Source organism: Bombina bombina, chromosome 6, assembly GCF_027579735.1.
Source record: "Bombina bombina isolate aBomBom1 chromosome 6, aBomBom1.pri, whole genome shotgun sequence".
NCBI lineage: Eukaryota > Metazoa > Chordata > Amphibia > Anura > Bombinatoridae > Bombina > Bombina bombina.
The window spans coordinates 178,802,132-178,827,213 of record NC_069504.1 but is presented as its reverse complement, the minus strand read 5'-3'; the positions used below and the strand labels follow the sequence as shown (position 1 = coordinate 178,827,213).

The 25,082-nt window shown below is 34.4% G+C and overlaps 1 protein-coding gene across 1 annotated transcript in view; it reads left to right on the top strand.

Annotated features, from left to right (window-relative positions):
• CFTR (CF transmembrane conductance regulator) overlaps positions 1-25,082 on the top strand; it is a 345,866-nt gene that overhangs the window by 256,666 nt on the left and 64,118 nt on the right. Inside the window, exons 14-19 of the mRNA XM_053716685.1 lie at positions 5,010-5,742; positions 11,937-12,065; positions 15,997-16,037; positions 17,982-18,244; positions 20,421-20,500; positions 24,283-24,433. Coding sequence (XP_053572660.1) covers positions 5,010-5,742; positions 11,937-12,065; positions 15,997-16,037; positions 17,982-18,244; positions 20,421-20,500; positions 24,283-24,433 — 1,397 coding nt within the window. The remainder of the gene's footprint in view (positions 1-5,009; positions 5,743-11,936; positions 12,066-15,996; positions 16,038-17,981; positions 18,245-20,420; positions 20,501-24,282; positions 24,434-25,082) is intronic.

Sequence of the window (25,082 nt, the reverse complement as noted above, 5' to 3'; positions counted from 1 at the left end):
ATACCTGTGGGATTTGGTTTCAGTTTGATCATCTTTCCAACTACCACTTTCCCAGGATCACCCAATAGTCATCAAGTATTCTACAACAGTTATAATTTTTCTAATCTTTGCATATGATTAATATTCTTGGAAATAAAAGACATCATGGGTTGCCTGTATCATTACACTGCCATTACAAGATACAGTGAGTGGAGTGTGTTTCTTTCATTTGTTCATGAGAATATTCAAAGAACTATTTGTTAGTAATTATTAAGGTATGTTATTGCCTTATTCTGTACGTGTGAGATAAAATTAAATATTTACAGGAAACAATGGGACAATGGGAAAGAAAATAAAGGAACACATGAATGGAAGATTTCTTGTTCCCTTTAAGATGCTTACAGAGATGTTATGACATAAATAGCATTGAGACTTATCCTCCCCCCCCACCCCCCAAAAAAGATGCTATTACATTTATCCGAATAGTATACAAATATTTAAAGGGACAGTCTAGTCAAAACTAAACTAAACTTTCATGATTCAGATAGGGCATGCAATTTTAAATTAGTTTCCTATTTACTTATATCAGAAAATTTGCTTTGTTCTCTTGGTATTCTTTGTTGAAAGCCGCCTCTTATCTCAGTACATTTTGACATTTTGTTTATAGCTACACAGCTCTAGTTTATGTGTGCCAAAACTGAGGAATGGGTAATAAAGGGATTATCTATCTTTTACAAACAATCTATCTTTTTAAACTTTTCAAAATGCTGTCCCTTTAAGTATGGTCAGATCCTCACTACATCATTGAGCACATAAAACACTGTTAAAGGGACATCAAACACTCTGAAATTGTAATATAAAATATTTAATCGTGGGTTGTCGTACACTTTCATTATTTTTTGCTTCCCTTTTCTGTAATTTATTTCTGAAAATTGTGGGTTTTCCAATTCTGGGAATTGGAAGTGAACACTGCACTTCCTTACTCTCTGCCTTACTTAGTGGTAATAAGATACTGAAAATGAATGCATGTTTTGCAAACATAATGACAGTGAAAAGCTTTTTTTATCCCTCCATATAAAGCAAGTGATGGTGATGTGAGGCTATTACAAAGCATGGGCATTAATAATGTTTTCAAACTCATATGGTAAATTAATACATTTATTGCAAGACCTTAAAAATATTTTAAATAAATATGTCCAAACTATAAAACATTGCAGTTGTTTTTAAATATTACTCATGACTCTAAGGGGCCTATTTAACAAAGGTCTGTCGGACCTCATCTGACAGTGCGGATCAGGTCCGACAGACCTCACTGAATGCGGAGAGCAATACGCTCTCTGTATTCAGTATTGCACCAGCAGCTCTTGTGAGCTGCTGGTGCAACGCCGCCCCCTGCAGATTTGCGGCCAATCGGCCGCCAGTGGGAGGGTGTCAATCAACCCGATCGTACTCGATCGGGTTGAATTGCGGCGATGTCTGTCCGCCTGCTCAGAGCAGGCTGACAGGTTATAGAGCAACGGTCTTTAGACCGCTGCTTCATAACTGGTGTTTCTGGCGAATCTGAAGGAGCTTGATAAATGGCCCCTAACACTCTTGAAAAAAGCTGTCACATCAGAGTTCAGTTCCATTTATAGTGACCTCTCTGACAAGGCTCTTTACCAGACTCAGAGAAAGATATATCACAATGATAACAACATGATAGTTAATATACCCCAATTTATATTGCTTTGTTCATTGCACGTGTTCTTTCTCTTGAAAAGTACATATGGAATAAACACCCTGAACCAACAGTTGTAAAAACATAATGAAATTGTAGCATCAACCAAGAATGTGAACTCACCAATCCTTAAAGTCTTAATAGAATATTAACAGTCCTAATAACACTTTTACTGGTCTTGTATAATACGATTATTGATTTAATTGCCATACACAAAGTGCAGCATTGTAAAGCACATTTAGCTGTCAACTGCTATAGGGTATTGTAGAAGTTGTCTAGGCAACAGCACTTGAACTACTGCTGCTTTACAAGAGGGGACACAACGTTTTGTTTCAAAGACTTTTGTTGTATATTATTTGCAGCCCCTCATAACATGTTATGGGGTTGAAGTAGGATTATAACAGTTGGTCCCTCTATGTTATTTTTAATAGATGCTATCCAGCTGATTTCACGAATATGCACAAAATGATCACTGTGAAACCAAAAACACAATGAAAACACAATATATCTGAGAAATGAATGTTCCACATGTTTAATGGCTTTATTGGTAGTATCAGAATATTCAGTTTTCCAAATGTATTTTTGAGATACTCAGGACAAGAGCTGTCAGGGCTAGAACAGCCAGTTAGCTTGCAGTTTATATAAAATAGTTTTCTTAATTCTCAAAGTCCATAACTGTCCTAACTGCCTGGATATATCTTTCACAGCAAAATTAGTGAGGACATATTGATCATCGTTGGCTAAGATTTTTGTATTAATGTTATAGAAAGACACACTCTAACCATAGATCCTACTGATATTCATTAAATAGACAGTATTGTATATGCATTTAATTCTTATTAATTAAGCAATATATTACATTGTTTAGTCCAATGCAATGCCCCTTGAAAATAATTTTCAGTAAGTTTATCTGACTTACTTTATTGTGGTTAGTTAGGGGCAGATAAAAGTGTGTTCCTACAAACCTTTACCATGTAGCATGTTGCAGGGGGAAAGTTATGGATTCTGCAGGGTGTTCCATCTTCTCTGGGAACAGTTAAAAAACAAATTTTCACACCCTTGACAGATCAACAAGATGCAGGAGGATTCTCATGTATATAATGAGATAATCTTCACCCATTTCTCAGGTTTATGCATAGTCCCCATACATCATTTATAAATTCTGATAACGTAGCTTTTTATCCATGTTTTTATGCAAAATTGTGTAACTACAGTCAAGGGATATACTTCTAGAAAGCCCACAGACTATATTTATGTTTTCTTATTTGCGGTAGTCGTTTGGAGGTCAAAGGTAAACTAAATTAACAATTGTAAGCAAACCCCTGTGTAGCATAATGTAATAAAAGCATTCTGTAGCATACTTGGGTATGGTAGATGTAATCTTTGAGGTAGTAGAAAATAACAATTTGCAGAGGAAAATAATATGAAAAGCAGGCAAAATACATTTTGATTTTAGTGTAACATATTTGTTACACTTAATAAAACGTTTGCAAGGGATTTATTTTTTAATTTAATGTCAGTTTAATTTTAATAGATAATGGTGGTTTAAATAATCATTACTTTTTTTTTAATTGATAGAACACAAATGAATTATTCTACCAATATTGTTATTCTGCATAGCATGAGGGTTCTATCACACCCTATAACTTTTTTTATATATAATATTTTAAAATAGCGAGTGGATATAACCATTGATTTATGTGGTGGAAACAAATCTAAAATTTGTGCATAAATAATACACTTGACATGGGTGATAATGGTATCTGCTGTTATTTTCTTATCAAAAGTATCTAGAATAATGTATACTTTACAAAACTGTAATTTCAGCAATATTACAGTAAGCCCTAACAGTTTTGTCTTAAAGGGATATGAAACCCAAAAATATGTGATTCAGACCATAACATTAATTTTTTTTTCCAATTTACTTCTATTATCAAGTTTGCTTTATCCCATTGTATTCTTTGTTGAAGAGATACCTAGGTAAATGTCTGGAGCACTACATGGCAGAAAATAGTGCTGCTGTCTAGTTGTATAATGTTATTATTTGTCAAATCACCACCTACACGTCAAAAAAGGTTAAGGATGTAAAGGAAAACATTTGCCAGTTTGTATAAAAGGCTATTTTTTCTTTATTTAAACTGCTTTAAACAATAATATTGCAACGCGTTTCTTGGCTGTTATTTCCTTGTGGCCCTTTCATCAGCTCACATTCCAGCCAGAATTGGAATCCACATGGATGCATTTCAGTTTTGAATAGTAACATTTTTGTAATATACATGTATTAGCAAAAATGCTTCTAATAAAAGCTATAGCTGTTTCAAAAGTGTATTTAAGTATGAACCGTGCACCAGCATTTTAAACACAGCACTTGCTCAGAGATCCCAAGGTGCTTTGTACCATCTGGTAATGACTCAATTTGGTAATTGCTAACATGATACAAGCCACACTGGCGCTCTGAGCAGCTGCAGTATTTAAAATACTGGTGCACTGAGAATATCAAGCTATGCTTCACATGCACGTGCAGAGAAATATGTTAACACTAAAACAGTGATAACTTTTACTAAAAATATTTTTGCCAATGCATGTATATTGTAAATATATTTGTATTCAAAAATGTAATTTATCTATGTGCATTTCAGTTTTTTAATGGAATGCCCCTTTAAATGCCAGAAAGAACTACAACACATTGGTAGCCAAATGGTCAACAAGTCATTCCGCCATACATGGGTTTCACAATATTACAGCATTCCCTGGTCAAAAAGGATGATCTTCCTGGAGCCATTCTGAAGTAATTGATGACTCCAGACTAGTCATCAGAAGCTACTCTGAAGTATGCCCACAGGCCAAAATATTTAAATGAGATGACTCTAGAGTCATTCACTGGTTAGGTGTTCATGCTTGTAAAGTAATCAGTAACGTAATCTGCTAATCATTCTGAAGTCATCACCCAGAATTTTTTACCTTAGCTGATGACTTTACAAGCCTGATGATGTCTGATGATGTTCAAATGACTACTAAAGTAGTTTGATGATCATCAAATGATTCTAAGATGGTCTCTAAAGTAATCCTGTTCCTCTTTTCTGCCATTGTTAATATTTGCCTGTAAAATAAGAAATATAAATGTATGGCATTATTGCTGTTGCAGCATGTTGGTAACAGAGAATGTTATTGCCATCAAAAATATGTATAATGTTCTTTTTTGGAACGCTTTCTTTTTGTCTTTAATTCTATGATTGTTTCCATGTAAGTGCATTGCTTGAAGATGATATGACATTAACATTTTTTGATGTTCCTCTCACATTTTTATTTCCAGCTGTGTTTGTAAGCTTATGGCCAACAAAACCAGAATTTTAGTTACCTCAAAACTGGAACAGCTAAAAAAAGCTGACAAAATCCTTATTTTGCATGAAGGAAGCTGCTATTTTTGTGGAACATTTGCTGAACTTCAAAATCAACGTCCTGAATTCAGCTCACAGCTTATGGGATTTGACTCCTTTGATCACTTCAGTGCAGAGCGCAGAAACTCAATATTGACTGAAACATTAAGGAGATGCTCTATTGACAGTGACCCGTTAGCTATAAGAAATGAAGTCAGAAATAAGTCTTTTAAGCAAACTGCAGACTTTAATGAAATGAGAAAAAACTCAATTATTAATTCGCGAAAGGCCAGCAGGAAATTTTCCATCATACAGAAAGCTTCATCACAAATGGGTGGAATTGAGGAAGAATCCCCAATAGAAACAGAAGAGAGAAAGCTGTCCTTAGTTCCTGATTCTGAGCAAGGGGAAGCAAATCTTCCCAGAAGCAACATTCTTAACACAGGACCTACCTTTCAAGGAAGAAGAAGGCAGTCTGTATTAAACCTAATGACTCGCACCTCCATTTCACCAGGCGCTGGTGCTTACCCAAGAGGAAATGCCTCCATTCGTAAAATGTCATTGGCTCCTCCGTCCAAACTGGCATCTGATGTAGATATTTACAGTAGACGTTCTTCTCAAGACAGTGTCTTGGAAATAAATGAAGATTTTGATGAAGAAGATTTAAAGGTAGGAAACTTAAAGGGATAGTCTAGTCCAAAATAAACTATAATGATTCAGATAGGACATGTCATTTTAAACAACTTTCCAATTTACTTTTATCACAAATTTTGCTTTGTTCACTTGGTATTCTTAGTTGAAATCTAAACCTAGGTAGGCTCATATGCTAAGTTCTTAGACCTTGAAGGCCGCCTCTTATCTAAATGCATTTTGACCGTTTTTTTTACCCCTAGAGGGCGTTAGTTTATGTGTGTCATATAGATAACATTGAGCTCATGCACGTGAAATTACCTAGGCGACAGCACTGATTGGCTAAAATGCATGTCTGTCAAAATAACTGAAATAAGGGGGCAGTTTGCAGAGGCTTAGATACAAGGCAATCACAGAGGTAAAAAGTATATTTATATAACCGTGTTGGTTATGTAAAACTAGGGAATAGGTAATAAAGGGATTATCTATCTTTTAAAACAATAACAATTCTGGTGTAGACTGTCCATTTAATGCACATTTTAATGTGATAATTAATGTATAACATTTTAGTGGAATTTTAAGCGTTTCTTACAATGGTCTTTTTAATATTTTATTAATATTATCTACACTATCTATGCATTGCCACTATTCTCCAAAATTGTTTTGTATTGACTGAAAAATACGACCGATCATCTCAAGGGCAGACCTTACACAACAGTCTAAAAAAAGGGGTGAACTTTCAAGTCCTCGTATGTGACGTGCTGTCACCCATAAAAAAAAATAATTAAGCTTACTGGAATGAAGAATCTCACAGAGGAGAACAAATATAACAGGGAGCACTTGACACTAATGACAAAAATAACTAATTTACTAAATAAATAAATAAATAAATAAACAGCAAATGCAAATTAAGGGCTAGATTACAAGTTGTTGGTGCAATATTTTTTTTGCGATCGTGAAAATTCACCTAGAGTTAAGATTTTTGTGCTAGTCGGTGTTTTGCTTGTATTACAAGTTCCAAAAAAATTTATTTTGTACTAGCAGTAACCCAAATAGGGCAAAAATCCTAACTAAAGTATTTGCACTGCACGTGCATGTATTCCCCCATAGAAATCAATGGAGAAAAAAAAGCTGAAAAAAACCTAAGACCCGAGAGAGCGCAAACACAATCGCATTTTTGCATTCCCGATGGAGAAAAACATATTTGTTGAAAAAAAACACTTATCATGAAAACAACATAGCATATTCGCATTAGTAAATTTGAAATATTTACAGTAAATACATAGTTAAAATCTTTATTAAATATTGGCTATTGCATATATGTTTTTACATTGTTTCATCTACTTAATGGTAAAAGGTTCTAATGCACTTATATATATGTCTATATGTGAACATATATATTTATGTGTTTATATGTGTATATATGTCTATCAATACATATATACACATATACTGTAAATACATTCATATATATGTACACATATATAGACATATCTATATACTGTACATACAAATACATCTTTAGACATGTATATCTATGTATCTTTATGTTAAAGTACTTGGACAGTTTTTTTTTTCTAACACCCGAGATCTCATATCTTTGAGCACTTATAACTTTTTTGTGCAATATTTTTTTGAAATCATTTTTATTAGACAGTGTTAATGAGTGTGAGAGTACTTTGAAATGTATTTTTGAAGTGTTTTGTGCAAGTTTTTTGTTTCGGAAAACATTTAACCACAGCTCTGAGATGGCAGTAAGGATTGTATCATAAATGGCGATTGCACTAGCGCAATTGCAATTTTGCTCAACTTGTAATATCAGCACAATTAAAAAGGCTCGCGAAAAGATGATATCGCTTGCGCAAAACAGTTTGCGTCTCACTTGTAATCTATCCCTAAACTGGGGTGCTTTCAGTAGATTTGCATTGACTTCTAGTTTATCATACATGCTTTTTTCGGTCAGTGTAATAAGTGAACTACATGCTGTATTTTGAGACAAACTCGCCATCTTACATTTTGCAAGATAAAGCAGTGAGACTTACAGGCATAAAATTCTTAGACGATATGATAATGACAGAATTTTAGACACATCCAAGAAACACTGCTTTTCATCTCATACCAAGGCTACGAGATTCATTTTACATTAGAAAAATACATTAAAGGAACATTAAAGGGACACAAGTATTTAATCATCATAAAGTAATCACAGTATTGCAAAAAATCTGCATTGAAAATAAAGGTTTTAAAACACTTAAAACTGTAATTTTGTTTGCTAAATTTGGATTGCTTTCAATCCACTGACACACCCCTTGAAAGATCTCGAGTTGTTTTTATTTTATCACATTTGCTGTCAATTAGGGAGAGATATAAATGAACTGTAGCAATGACTATGTCACATGTCAAGACCTGAATTCTACTCTCTTTGGAGGGAGAGCAATTTTGAAGTTATTAATGGAAAAGCAGTCAAAAAATAAAAAAATTAAAAAAAGTTCTTATGCATAATAAAATATTTTATGGGGATTTACATTTTGAGTTTATTGTCCCTTTAAATGGATAGTCTAGTCAAAATTAAACTTTAAACAAATGGCTACACAGAGCACACAAGATAATTATTTTGATACAGAATCATTCTACTGCTTGTATGAGTCCACAAATACCCTCAATATTGTTCCAGAATTAAAATATATGAGTTTGTAATTAGAAAAATGCCAGATTGTTGTTAAATAAGAACCCTGCAACCCAATTTCATCTATGACTCCCTTTTAAAATGATTATCCATAGTGTGATCTGGAGAAGACACTCAAAACTGTGTGTCACTCTGTCTCATAGTTAGTTACTCTGTCTCAAAGTTTGACATGACTAGACACTAGGAACCATTCAAAGGAGGGCTACTAGAATAGTACATGATCTGAAAAATAAAACTTACAAGGAAATACTTTGTGACCTGAATCAGAACTATACTTAACCAACTGTGTGCTAATATTCTAGTATATCCCTTTTAATCAAAATGACAACACGTTTCTCATCCACACAATGGGGTACATTTATCAAGCAGCGAATGCTGCTTATTCCACGCGACCCTTCAGGATTTAAGAAGCAGCGGTCTTTAGACTGCTGCTTCTTAACTCGTCCGCCACCTTTTAGGTGGCGGACTGCAATCATCCCGATCAGATATGATCAGGATGATTGATACCCCATGCTAGTGGGCGGCATTGCACAAACATTTCACCAGAAATGCTTATTCAGTGTTAAATGCCGACGGCGTATTCTTTCGGCATTTAGCAATGCAGGGCGGACATGATTCACTATAATGAATCATGTCTGCCCGGGGTATGATAAATCTACCCCAATGTCTTTAGTGCAGATGAAAACCACATTTTAAATAAGTGATGAGAGACAGCTCCTTTTCAAACAGGGGCACAGGAAAGGGTTAGCCAAACCCCAATGTCAAATTACCTTTTTGAAAACCACATTTTGTCATCCAGCTGGGGGCAATTTTGAAGCTTATCAGCCACCCCCTGCACTTACCCCAACTTACCACAACTTTCCCGGCATCGCTGGGATGCCGATGACCTCACCACACGTCATGGTGATATCTTAAGCCATAAGGGGAGTTAGGGGAATTTAAGGATTTGTGGCATTGAAGCCAAGTGCTGAATTAAACACTATAATATATAGAAATTATTTTAAAACCTAACACTTAATTGAACATATATGTAGACAAAAAACAGTTTACCAAAAATTGGATATATAAAGAGATGAGAATATCAAAACCACCTCATAATATGTGATTATATAAACCAACATTAATTTAAAAATAAAGGGGCCATGTGGTCAGAGCAGAGGGTATTAAGGGTAGAGGTTATAGAAGTTAGAGAGGAAAAGCAGCAATCATACATGCTGGGTGCAGCCAGACTATGCGCTCAAAGGCGTCCTCCTGTCTGCCTACTGCTGTGATTGAACACAGTCAGACGATTTCTAACTCAATCCCTGTAACTATTGTCCACATTCCAAGCATACACTTTTATAGTATCTATCTTAAGCAGATAAGGATCTTAGCAAGATCGCAACAGTGTAGCAAAGTTTTGTAGTTGCAACCGCTCTAACTCCAAGGAACTCATCTCTCTGACCACACCCACCGACGCGTTTCGTCACTCGTGCATGACTTCGTCAGGGCTTAGGGCCTGCCCAGCCATTCTATCCGCCTGATATACTCTCAGGTTGCCATAGCGATGGCTGTTATACGGAAGTGTTCACCGTATTTAGATGCGTAGAGATCAGTACATAAAAAATCTATCATCTGATGTTATTGGGGGATAATATCGATTCCCAAAGTCACCTTTGTTCATTTGCCAATCATTTAGGGGAAAGTGTATTAGAAGAGTGCTCATCTTATCCAATCACAGCAGTACGCAAGCAGGAGGACGCCTTTGAGCGCATAGTCTGGCTGCACCCGGCATGTATGATTGCTGCTTTTCCTCTCTACCCTCTACCCTTAATACCCTTTGCTCTGACCACATGGCCCCTTTGTTTTTACGTGAATGTTGAATTATATAATCACATATTATGAGGTGGTTGTGATATTCCCATCTCTTTATATATCTAATTTTTGGTAAACTGTTTTTAGTCTATATATGTTCAATAAAGTGTTAGGTTTTAAAATAATTTCTATGATATTTTAAGCCCCAGAGTCCCTGAAGTAACAGGCTGCATTAAATAGCTTAAAGGGACATTAAACACTAAATAAATGCTAGATAGACTTATGCATTCAAAGAAAAGATTAGTGTCTATTAAACAATGGGAGCTGCCATGTTGTAACTTAGGTTACCTTCTCTGCTGTGGCCAATTAGGGACAGTTATACATAGGTCACTAGAGTGTGCAGCCAATGACTGTGTGTAATATAACAGTGTTATGAACTTTCATTTCTAAAAATAACTGAAAAGCTGACAATTTCAGAATGAAATTACAGGAAAAGGGGACAAAATAAAAAATGAAAGTATATTGCAGACTTTTTTTATATATAATTTATTATTTTATATTACCATCTCCAAGTGTTTAATGTCCGTATAAGGGAGCTGGATAGAGGGGTAAGTATTAAAACACCAATGTCAGCTCTATTAAGACCTAGAAACCTCCAAGACCAACTGTTTGAAAGGCATTTTTCTGCTCTTTCAGACACCCTAGACCCTCTAATTTTAAAGCCCAGAAGACCCTCTTTAAAATAAATGCAATATATAGATATTAATAGCCAAGTCATCACTGTGGTAATAGTGATTACATGGCATGAATAAATGTGTATTTATTTGAGTAGAAGTTCATTGGTGCCCCTATGTGCTATATAACTGTACCCAAAGACCCTTATTTATGAGGATAACTCCTTTTTCTTTTAGAATAAGCACACACTTGTTTAAATCTGTGGGGTCTTCTTTATAAAAAAAAAACAACATATTTGTTAAGGTTTTCTCACTGAAAAATGTAAAGCTTAAATATGTGCAGCATCTAAACACTCCAAAACAGCTCAGCACATGGGTTGAAATGGCTCAGCAGTTAAAGGGACATTAAACACTAAATCGATTTTTAAAGTATGCTATTGATATTATTTCCCGCCTCTTGCAATTCATGTTGAAATTTACTGTTTATTGCATTTCAGTGCTGATGTGTTTGCACATGTGCAGCAACTCTCCTTCAGATTCCTGCAGTGTAAGTGCCCATAATTAGTGGGTGGTGCGTGAAATCTATTTAGTGTTTAATGTCCTTTAAAGGGGATATCTGATTTATATTATTCTTTGGTAGTGCATACATGATAGGGGCCAGAGAGCGCTATTCTTTTTATAAAACTAAAATATTATACACAAAGAGTCACACAGATAAATTGCGCAACTGACATATTTTGGTTAATTAAACCTGTTTGCATTTATACAGAACTATCTGTTTTTTCTCTCCACATAAAAATATTTTTACTTGCAAAATATTCTGAAAAATAATTTACTCTGTCTGATATTTTTAGGATATTATATATTTAAAAAAATGTTATTCATACCACAGAGCTGACAATCTACAGATAATGATTTTTAAGCCTCTGGATTATTATATTCCATAGCACATACATGGAAATATATATATGATTTTGCTAAAATGCAAAAGGTTCCTTTATCATAGCTGTCATATAATTAGATTGTTACAGATGGGGATGCAGATGCTTAACTTTAAATGTCTTTGTCATTATTTTCAGGAATGTTTCTTAGATGATACAGACAGTTCAACTCCAGCCACCACGTGGAACACATATTTGAGATATGTGTCAGTTCACAAAAATTTGATATTTGTCCTTGTCTTTTGTTTAGTCATTTTTTTAGTTGAGGTAAGTAAATGTTCTTTGTTAGAATATTTTAAAGCACATTTGAAATTAAAATGGAGCACTGACAGACATGTTGTCATTTAAAGGATATGAAACAGTGCTTCTTTAGTAAAAAAATAAATAAATAAGGTAAACATAAAAAGAAAAATATTCTGTTAACAAAACAGCTTGTTTTCTTAAAGTTCTTAGAACTTCCTTGTGTAGCCACTGCTTTTAGTGAGATAAGAAAGCTAACATAACAGAACCAAAGGGACAGTCTAGTCAAAATTAAACTTTTATGATTCAGATAGGGCATGTAGTTTTAAACAACTTTCCAATTTACTTTTATTATCATATTTGCTTTGTTCTCTTGGTATTCTTTGTTGAAAGTGAAACCTAGTTAGGCATATATGCTAATTTCTAAACCCTTGAAGGCTGCCTCTTATCTCAGTGCATTTTCAAAGCTTCCTCTTATCTCAGTGCATTTTCACTGTTTTTCACAGCTAGACAGCGCTAGTTCATGTGTGCTATATAGATAAACATTGTGCTCACTCCCGTGAAGTTATTTATGAATCAACACTAAATGGCTAAAATGCAAGTCTGACAAAAGAACTGAAATAAGGGGGCAGTTTGCAGAGGCTTAGATACAAGGCAATCACAGAGGTACAAAGTAAATTAATATAATCATATAAGTTATGTAAAACAGGGGAATGGGTAATAAAGGGATTATCTATCTTTTTAAACAATAACAATTCTGGAGTAGACTGTCACATGAGATTTGCAGCGAATGATCTGTACTGAGCATGGGCAATAAAGTGACTGCAGCTAGAGCAGATGTCTACTAGTAACCACATCAAATGAAAAACTATTCCTTTCACTTCCTGTAAAGGCCACAGCCCCTTGGGGCTGTGACAAGAAGTAATGGTACTTGCACAAATAAAGTAAAAACAAATAAAAGGTACAACATCATTTTAAAGTGATGAATAATACATATTGCAAAGATTTATATTAGGTATAACCCATGCTTAGTGTGTTTTTTTATATATGTCTTTAAACTCTACATTCTGATATGTCCTAACAGAATATTATAAATCTGCCAATCTACCATTTTAATGTTCCTTTAAATGCAATGTATTTTTAATGTTGATAGGTTAATTACAATCTAGAAGATGTCTAGATGATAATAACTAGATGCAGAAATGTTACCATGGGGATGTGAAATATTGATGCAATGCATTGCTTTATACTTTCTGGCATCCATGGACATAAAATGTCTGGCTGTCACCCTCACTCCATTCATGGGGTCAACCACAATCCTGTATCAAATGATTTATCTACAAAAAAAAAATCCATAGACTGTAATGGTGATTTTCTGTAGAATGACATTAGATACGTCAGGTATGATTTTCATTAGAAGTCTGATTTCACAAGTATTGACTTTGTTCTTGGATTATTCTGACTCTCCCGACATCAGTCAGGAGGGACACACCTCCTCATATAGATGTTGCAGCATTTACAATATTCTATCAGGCATCTATTCAAATCTATTGAGACAGAGAACACCCATTTTCGATGGAACCTCCAATATGACATTTCCTTATGAAACTAGATAGTTGTTTACTTTATAAAACTGACCTTACATTGCACTGCAGAAATGACAAACCACAAAAGTCATATTTTTTTTTTATAATGGCCACTATAGTTTCCCTATTGATAAATTAATTAGTGATTTGACGTATTCTTTTTAGCTTTGGATTTGTAGCAGCTGATGCCTCACAAAGTGGGCTCATGAATACTTGAAAATGGATGGATTTTTTTAAATGACCTTTTCTGTCAGAATCCTATTTATTTTCACTTTCATGGAAGTCCTTCCTTTTGAAAGTGGATATTTTTGCCTCTTTAGAATACAATGGGGCTGAGTTTTCTGATTTTTTTCTTTCATGATTCACATACAACATACAATTTTAAATAACTTTCCAATTAACTTATATTATCTACTTTGCTTCATTCTCTTGGCATCCTATGTTGAAGAAGCCGCAATACACTACTGGGAACTAGCTAAATGCATTGGGTGAGCCAATAACATGATGCATATATGTGCAGCCACCAATCAGCAGCCCCTGAGTTTACCTAGGTATCCTTTTTAACAAAGGGTATCAAGAGTACAAAACAAATTAAATAATAGAAGTAAATTGTAAAGCTGTTTAAAGTCTCATGCTCTATCTGAATCATGAAAGAAAAAAAAATGTTTTCCATGTCCCTTTATAAGTGCCCATGCCTAAAATCAGGCACCAGATATATATGCAAGCCAGAAGGGGCATTTGCTTTCTCTAGCAGTTCCGCTTGAGGCTCCAGGTACTAAATGCTGTGCAGACAAGGTTCTCAACTTAAGCACCTGTCTGCACGGCTTCAAGGCGTACGGGCAATGGATCCTGTACGTTCAATGCTATGTACCATTACACACTCAATCAAGTGCGTAATGCTGCCCCCTTCCCTCGCGCTAGAAGGTCTTTCAATTACACTGCGCGAGTGTGTTTGGGGTGACTTCTTTCCGCCACCTCTGGCCCCTGCTTCTTACGCTGCAGTAAGCAGACTTGCATGTGTTAACCTGCTCCGCAAGGGCTCCAAAGCAGCTTACACTGCTTAGTACCTAAGGCCCGATGCTACTATTGCTCCAAACACCGGCTTCAGTAGCAGTCTCAATACGTCACTCCTTCATCCCCCTAGTATTGCATTTACTGTTCTACTTCAATATATCTGTTATTATCATTTTTCTTTCTCTTCCCTCACTATGTATATTGCTTTTTGGAGATTACTTAATATTTATTATTACTCTTTTTTCTGAATGGTAAATTTCTTCCTTTCATTGTATCCTTTCAATCATTATTATTTCAATTTTAGATAACACTTGAATATGTTGCATTCCCTAATTTCTCTCTCACTCTTTTCTCTCGCTCTCATAAATATAATTTTATTACGTTGCTTCATAGTTTCATATTCCCTCAAATTTCCAAATAGCATATTGAATTAAAATATAGAAACTGAAATGATTAGATAATATAGTTTTCTTGTCTTGTAAATATATTCCCCAACTATCATTTTTATAGATGTTATCAGTCCCTAGCTTAGCACAGATAACTGATCAACCTCACCGGTGTCATTAAATATTAGCCCAGCTAAATAAAGGGACATTAACCCCTTAATGACCACAATGTACCCTGTATGTCACTGGTCGTTAAGGGGTTTTCCAGGACATAATAGCACAAGTCTAGCAAGAACACGCTATTAATGCCCTCCCTCCAGAAGGCTTTGTGGAATAAAGCAGTGTCAACGCTGGCGGGAAGACCGCGCTATAAAACAATCAAGTCCCAAAAAAAGGCCAGCGACATACAGGGTACGTTGCTGGTCCTTAAGGGGTTAAACACAATTTTTTTTCTTCATGATTCAGATAGAGAATACAATTTTAAAACACTTTCTAATTTACTTCTATTATTTAATTTGCTTCCTTCACTTGTTATTCTTTGCTGCAAGGTTTATCTACGAAAGCTCAGGAGCAGCAAAGAACCTAGGTTCTAGCTGCTGATTGGTGGCTGGATATATATTCCGATTGTCATTGGCTCCCCCAAATGTTCAGTCAGCAACCAGTAGTGCATTGCTGCTCATTCAACAAAGCATACCTAGAGAACGAAGAAAAATTGATAATAGGAGTAAATTGCAAAGTTACCTAAAATTGCATGTGTTTCATATCCCTTTAATATATTGTTAATTGCATAAATAACTCTAAACAATATATACAGTGATATGTAATAAAATATAGCACATGGACTTAGAATGTGATAAAAAAAAGATTTGCAATTAAACTTTATTTAAATTAATATTCATTACTATTGAACTACTGTGAATTATATATTTTGTAAAGCATTAAAAAGAATGTATTTGTTGCTTTTTTCTACAGGTCGCTGCTTCATTAGTAGGAATGTGGCTTATTAATAATAGGTAAGTCGTTTACGTTCTCTTTTCAAATCTTTTCTCAGATGGGAAAAAGGTTTTACGGAATATTGAATAGATAATAGAATTGTCTGATTTTAGGGAAAACAGAATAGACAGCATAGTGAAAGATACTCTTAAAAAGTGACATCTTTAAAACAGTTTTGAAATAAGGAAGATGACAAACACACAAACAACTTGTAGAACTTTGAGCATGTTTCCCATTTCCACTGTCAGCTCGTGCCTCACTGATCTTGCATATTCAGGTATCTTGAATTGATTACAGACATTTATGAGTTGTTTGCATCTATCAATAGAGACAAGAAGCAAATTATATTTCTATCCCCAAATGGGTTGGTGCCATAAAACTTCACCTGCAGTATATTAGTCTGGTCATATTTAGAACAGTGCATCAAATCACCATGCAATTCATTTTGCCCTTTATGTGCCTTATCAGTAAAGGTGCAGCTATTACCGTCTAAGACACAAGGATTTAGGAATCCAGGTCTAAGTATCAATTTAGTAAAACAAATAAAATGTGTATTTCAAATAATGTATAAAGTATGATCCTAGGTTTTACTATTGAAAGACAGCTGTGAAAATGTCAGGCAACCCTCTTTTATGGAGAAATCTCATATGCAAATGTCAAATGTAAACTGTGATTGGCCACCTGTAATATGCATAATTAATAAACAGAAACATAATATATAATTTGCATATCTATCAAATATACTTGAAAGTATATGAAAGGTAGTCCGATTTTCCTATTATAAAATACATACCAAAATTATAATAAATTAAAAATTGAATAAATTAATTACCTTGTTTAGTGATATGGTTGATCACTGACATTATTTTATCAGAAATAAAAACCACCTTGCACCTGTGGTTTTTGTGATAAAAATGTAACCTTTGTCAATCTTATTTGGTCTGGAACTCAAATTGAATTGCAATGTTTTGTTGAGTATCCTAACATGAATGATTGTGGTTTACAGTTTTGATGACCATACAGTCCCTTATTTAGATCTGACATTATATGGTGATACATACAGATTTGTATAGAAAACTTATTTATTTTACATACAAGCCATTGACATTTTTAGATTGCTAAAGGACAATTTGTGAGAAGGGATGTGAAACCCATTTTTGTTCTTTCATGTTTCAGATAGAGCATGCAATTTAAACAACTTTCCAATTTACTTCTATTATCTAATTTACTTTTTTCTTGGTATCCTTTGTTGAAAAGAATACCTAGGTAGACTCAGTAGCTGAGAGCTAGCTGCTGATTGGTGGCTGCACACATATGACTTTTATCATTGGCTTACTGATGTGTTCAGCTATGACCCAGTAGTGCATTGCTTCTCCTTCAATAAAGGATACCAAGGGAATGAAGCAAAATGGAAGTAAATTGAAGTCCAAGCAAGTCCAGGATGACTTTCTATAATAAATTTAAAGTTTTTACTCTGTCTTATTGAAAGTTTTAGACTTTCCCCTTTTTACTACTGGTGATAGCAAAGTGATCTTTACTCTTTAGGTCCATAACATGCCTGAGTAATATTTTTATATTTTAGAGTATTGCTCCCACATACCAGGAGTGAGGCCTGATAATTCTGGTGTTCATAAACTCTTTTTAGGACTTAACCATACATGAAGTGAGGCCTAGGTTTTCTGTGGAAATAGAAAAAATAAATAACAGTTTGTATAATTTAGTTCCATCTTTTCACAATTACAACAGTTGTTTAACTCATTATTTAAAATATATATATATATTTAAGTAGACATCTCCTAATTTATATCAAACTGTGCACTCCATATAATCTCTTCAGATTGTTTGCTTTTCAAAAAGTTTGCATTATATCTAGACATCAGGTTTAGCATTTAATAGAATATCAGCCATTTTAGGCAATAAACATGTTTGTATAATTCACAGATGCCCTTGTTCTTCTGTTTTAGCAGTGCTCCAGGGAACAAAACAAGCAAACAAGAGAATATAACCTCCAATTTACCGGACAGCCTGGCAGTAATCGTGACCAGCACAAGTTCTTACTATGTATTTTACATTTATGTTGGGGTGGCAGACTCCTTGCTTGCTCTAGGAATTTTCAGAGGACTTCCTCTCGTTCACAGCCTTATAACCGTTTCCAAAGTGCTACACAAAAAGATGTTGTATGCCGTTCTCCATGCCCCTATGTCTACATTCAATACAATGAGAGCAGGTGGGTTATTAAAGGGTTAAATTGCAGAAAAGTTCATAAATAAAATTAAATATATTCATGACATTTATGGCTTTTTCTCTTCCTTCTTTTATTGCAATCAAACTGTACTGCCTGCAACTATACAGTTCTCAGCCAAAGGACACTGTAGGTTGGGTTATTTTATTAAATGTGTATTTGTACATAGTGTTTGGTTTTGCATGTGTATTTAACTGTTCTAATTCTTATGAATTTTTTAGTCCATCCTTTGTGTGCCTGTATTTCCTAAGCAGTGCAATATTTTAAAACGGTAATGAGAACACTTTCTGGATCATATCTTTTAAATGGATTTGCATATTGTTATCTAGATTCTAGAATTCCCTACACTATTGGAATTACAGTTTGTGGGGAAAATAATCTAATTTCTTTGGATGTGCAAATGTGCTATACAATGATCTATTTTGTATGAACTATCCATGAAACTGGTTAGTTTCTCCTCGTAATAACCCCCCCCCCCCAAAAAAAAAGCATTATACTTTTTTAAAATGAAAGTAAGGGTAATTACATTTATTAGGCTACATCTTGTTGCCTTAAAAAGGATAACACAGCTTAGTAAATATGGACTGCATTCAAATGTACAGAACCACAATTTGTTAAATAAGTTCTATAGTGAATTTATTAGAAAAAAAATGTTTCTAATATAACAATATGTACCAGACTACCTTTGTAAACCTATGTAACTGTAATAGATAAATTAAAGGGACAGTAAACACCTTTACAACAATTACAACATATTTCTGTTGTGTTGCTATGGAATAACCTATAAGCCAAGGTTTTAAAATAAATTAACATCTGGGTTTTAGGCCATAGACAACAAGGCTAGCCACTGTCATACAGTTATTACAATATTTTTCAGCCATTATCTGATAAAGCCAATTAAGGATAGATATGTAGCAGAGTTAGCGTTGAGAAGTCAGCTGTGTTTTTTAAGTTCTGGGAACCTGAATTTTTCAGAGCTAATTTATATGAAAAGGGGCAAAATAATATTGCAAAGTTGTTTCATTACATATAACTAAATATTTTATATATAAAATGTCATGGTGCTAACTGTCGCCATGACAGTAATCTGTAATCTGAAACATTTCATAAGCATTATGCACTTGTGTTGTTCAAAAATAATAACTAAATTACATTCCTAGCAATATTATATCATACTATCTTAAAATGTGTTCAAAGTTTAATTATAATATTTGTATCAATATAAAAGTTATAGAAGAGTATAGAGTAAAAAAAATATATTAATAATTAAAGGTAAAACAAATTCATCTATAGTGGTACAGTTATATTTGTTTCAATATGTTTAAATAGCTATATATATGTATTTTATATAAATAAAGTTCCTTTTCTATTAACCTTTTAATATAGCTAGTATTTGTATTTAATGCAGTTAGCTAAGGCAAAATTAGCAAGTGGAATGTAATCTAGTAGAAATCTAACACATTTTAAAAAAAATTTCAAACAAAATTAAATGGTATAGCTAATTTTTCCCATGATCCAGTGATCTGTGTGTTGCATGTAGTGAATGCATGGTTTTACGCTTTATGGTTATTTATAATGGACTAGATTACGAGTGGAGCGCAACATTTGCAAATACAATATTACAAGTTGAGCGCAATGCGAAAACAACCTCGCATTCGTTATGCCTGGAAGCTTTGCGCTCATGAGAGCGTGCTTCCATAGGCTCCAATGGGAACCTCGTTCTAATGCTGTCAGACACGGCAAAGAACCTAGTGCAGCACATATACATATATATTTGCAGTATAAAACACAGTCCCCATTCCCTCACTTTAACCCCTTATAACTGCTTTGTGCAGTTATTTAAAAAAAAAAAAGATGCTCGTATTTTTTTTTTAATAAATGAACTGTACACTTTATTTTTTTCATTAACCAGAGATCTGATCTCTGTTTAATGAATTCTAGCGCAAAGTGCTACCGAGAGCTCGCAGTAGCATGAACCAGCCACTTGTAATAACTGATTATATAAAGTGCGCCCGTAAATGAGCAAATTTACCCCTTTAGGTGCACATTAAAAAAGCGCTTTACTTGTAATCTAGCCCCCAATTTGTTTATGTTTAATGAAAATGTTGTATAAATGGCATCTTCCTTTGTCAGTGTATTTACATGAATTCCTCAATTATAGGAAAAATCCTGAACAGGTTTTCAAAAGATACCGCAATACTGGATGATTTACTACCTCTGACAATATTTGACTTCATACAGGTGGGTTTTATTCATTTAACTGCGAAGAAAACATGTTTTAAAATGAAATAAATGTGTTAGGAACATTTTGTATGCACACATTTAAAAATGCATTAAATTGAAAAGGCTCAAATGGGCAATTTCTCCTGATGAGTATACCTTTGTGCTTACTCTATTAATTAGCAGTTCCAGGTCTTCATCATTACCCACAAACAGTTGGAAAACAACTACATGGGTTCTTGGGTATAGTTTATTAAAGGGATGTAAAACACTGTGCAATTACAAAACTTTTTTTTCTAAAGTCTAGTAGTAATTTAACATTCCAGCCAAATATGAGATCTTCCTGAATACATTTACACATTACTGCAGTTTTTAAGCAGTAAAACTTTCCCCGCCACTTGCTTTATTTGGAGGTGCTAATCCTGACATTGCTGGAGTACACACAGCTAGCCTCTAACACTTTTGTTAGATAAACTTACATTGTTTTGCACTTTGTTATCTTATCACCTCTGCTAAGGTGTATAAGGGACACATACTGTATATAGCAGGGTTTGGCTTGGGAAGTCTGCAGTGTGCAGAGTTTTAGAGTTAAATAACAAGAAAAGGGGAGGGGGTTAAATCATTAAAGTATATTACAAAGCTTTTTACTACACATAATTACACATAATTAAAGGAACATGAAACCCCAAATTTTTGTTTCATGATTCAGATAAAGCATACAATTTGAATCAGGGCCAGCAATACTGGGAGCTAGCTGAGCACATCAGTAAGCCAATGATAAGAGGTATGTAAGGGCAGCTAGCTCCCAGCTCCTGAGCCTACCTCGGTATGATTTCCAACAAAGGATGCCAAGAGAAAGAAGCAAACTAGATAATAGAAGTAAATTGGAAAGTTGTTTAAAATTTTATGATCTCAAAGTGTTTCATTCCCATATTCAGCATCCTGATTGTAGTAAGATATAGGAGAGCAGAATAGATCAATATTAGCTGAAACTAACTGATATAAAAACTAGAAAAAATGTAATTCCAAAAAGAAAGAACCTCAACAAAAAGCAAAATCTTTATTAAAGAAAGTTAAAAGTCCACAGAGGTACCATTCTTAAAGGAGAATGATGTAAAAACTACAATTAGCAGTGATGCTAGTTTAATGTTTAAACAATTTTATTTCTAATACTGAAAAGGATATGAAACCCAACTTTTTGATTTCATGATTTCATAAATTTTAAGCAATGTTCTAATTTACTCCTATTATCAATTTTTCTTTGTTAGCTTGGTATTTGGTGGCTAAATATAGCCATCAATCAGCAAGGGCTACCCAGGTGCTGAAGAAAAAAAATGGGGCGACTCCTAAAATAAAGATACCATGACCTGCATTACCTATAGAGCGGCGCCCGCAAAAGCCGGCGACGCCAGTTTTTGCACGTTTTTGGTATCCTATATACAGCGCCGCATCTAAATGCGGCACGTATATTTCACCCGTCGCTCGCAATTTTTACTCCCATAAGCTAACATGGGACTGCGTCGTAAATCGGTATCCAATATGCAGCGCAAGGCCTTACGTGGCGAAAATGGATAAATAATACTCCATTTTCACCTCGCCATAAAATGCAGCCGTAGCAGGCCTTGCGCTGAGTATGGGAGCACCGTAACTCCCTAAAACGCATGCGCAATGTCTATCTACCTGTAAACCACAATCCCCCACCGCAATAACTAATAAAGTGTATTAACCCCTAAACCGCCATAGCCCACACCGCAATAAACCTATTCTATTATTAACCCCTAAACCGCCATAGCCCACACCGCAATAAACCTATTCTAGTATTAACCCCTAAACCGCCATAGCCCACATAGCCTAATAAATCTATTAACCCCTAATCTGCCGCTGCCAACGTCGCCGCCACTATAATAAAGTTATTAACCCCTAAACCTAAGTCTAACCTAACACCCCCCTAACTTAATTATTATTTAAATAAATCTAAATAATATTACTATTATTAACTAAATTATTCCTATTTAAAACTAAATACTTACCTATAAAATAAACCCTAAGATAGCTGCAATATAATTAATAATTACATTGCAGCTATTTTAGGATTTATTTTTGTTTTACAGGCAACTTTGTATTTATTTTAACTAGGTACAATAGCTATTAAATAGTTAATAACTATTTAATAGCTACCTAGTTAAAATAATTACAAATATACCTGTAAAATAAAACCTAAACTAAATTACAATTAATGAATTAAATAAATAAATTAACTACAATTAGCTAAAATTTAGTGTTTGTTTTTGTACTATAGTTTATTTTATTTAATTGTATTTAATTTTAGCTAATTGTAGTTAATTTATTTAATTAATTGAATGATAGTGTAGTGTTAGGTGTAATTGTAACTTAGGTTAGGTTTTACTTTACAGGTAAATTTGTAATTATTTTAACTAGGTAGCTATTAAATAGTTATGAACTATTTAATAGCTATTGTACCTAGTTAAAATAAATACAAAGTTGCCTGTAAAATAAAAATAAATCCTAAAATAGCTAAAATTTAATTATTAATTATATTGTAGCTATCTTAGGGTTTATTTTACAGGTAAGTATTTAGTTTTAAATAGGAATAATTTAGTTAATAATAGTAATAGTATTTAGATTTATTTAAATAATAATTAAGTTAGGGGGGTGTTAGGGTTAGACTTAGGTTTAGGGGTTAGTAACTTTATTATAGTGGCGGCGACGTTGGCGGTGGCAGATTAGGGGTTAATAGATTTAATAGGCTATGTGGGCTATGGCAGTTTAGGGGTTAATACTAGAATAGGTTTATTGCGGTGTGGGCTATGGCGGTTTAGGGGTTAATAATTTAGTTATTACTTGCAGTGTGGGCTATGTCGGTTTAGGGGTTAATAATTAGGCTTATTGCGTTGTGGGGGGTTGTTGGTCTAGGGGTTAATACATTTATTATTAGGAGTGAGAGGGGGTTATGCGGCTATAGGGGTATACGTGTCGGGCTTATTTTTGGGAGGCGTGTTAGACAGTTACGGGAGATTTAAATTTTTTGTTACTTTTCTTAGGCGCCGGCAGTTTTTAAAGTGCCGTAAGTCACTAGTGACTCCAGAAATTAGTAGTAACGCTTATTTCTGGACATTGCTAGTTTTTCAGACTTACGGCACTTTAGGAACTGCCGGCGGGGTATATGTAATACCCCGATGTGCAAGGTGAAATTACGGGCGGCGCAGGTTCCCTCGATTGCGCCGTATATTGGATCGCGCCCCATGAGAGCAAAAAAAAAATGGATTATAGGAGAAAATCTGAAAGTTGCTTAAAATTGCATGCGCTATCTGAATCATGAAAGAAAAAAAAGGGTTTATATATCCCTTTAAATGTTGTAATTTCTTATATGAGCATCGCAAAATAGATTTGCACAAGAGCAACTGGGGGAAAAAATCATTATTTACTGATAGCATTTCCCAAAAGGTCATCCCTCATATTTTGCTGTTTATTTCAGTTTGAATGAAACAGAAAATTTCAACCAACTTTATATAAATTGTTGGTTTGCAGGACGTTATACTCCGAATACAGATAATTAATATTCAAATAGTATTGTCTAATGTTATATGTGTTAATATTTGTTTTCTGCTATCAGGAATAACTTGTTATCAAGAAAATGCAATACTGCGGCTGCAAAGTGGTTCAAAACTGTAAGAAGACTATAAACTAGATGTATGATTGTTTTTATTTCTGTATGAAATGCCCCTTATTGCCTTATTTCAGCAATCAATATATTTGAGCATGTTGTTTTTCTTTCTGTGCAGTTAATCCTAATTGTGATTGGTGCAATAACAGTTGTGTCGATAATAGAGCCATACATTTTCTTGGCAACGGTTCCTGTCATTATCACATTCATTTTGTTAAGATCCTACTTTCTTCACACATCACAACAACTAAAACAATTAGAATCTGAAGGTAAGAACCAAGGATATGCAGATGTGTCTATAGTATTTCATGTTTCTAATCAGTTTAGCAAGTACAATGTTTGTAGGATCTATTTATTTATGCACAACATTGGTAGCACTAGATACAGTTTATTTGATTGGATGCACATTACAGAGTAAAACTATAGTCTTCTTTTATAAAAGGGTAAATTCTAGTGGTACATTAACTATACATTGGGGTAGATTTATTAAAATGAATATACAGCTTTTGAGTCATGCCTACAGACACAAATTTAAGAAGCAGAAACTGCATGTTTTTTGCCTTTACCGCCACCTCAGAGGTGGCTCTTTCATTCAGGGTGACGGACATGCCCTGCTCTTGTGCAATGGAGGGTGGCATGGCAAAAGAACGCTCTTGTGTAATGTTAAATTTTACCATGTAAAATAGCAGAGCAAGTGGATTGCAGGCAACACCCTGCAACCATGGTACATTTTGCCTATTATGGGCCAGATTGCAAGTGGAGTGGAATTTAACACTCCCCCTCGTATTACAAGTTGAAAGTAAACAGTTTTGCTTGTGAGCTAACCCGATGCACGTAAAAAGTAGAACTTAGAATATCACACACGCTCCCCTCATAGAAGCCAATGGAGCAAAAACAGGGGGGGGGGGGGGGACCTAA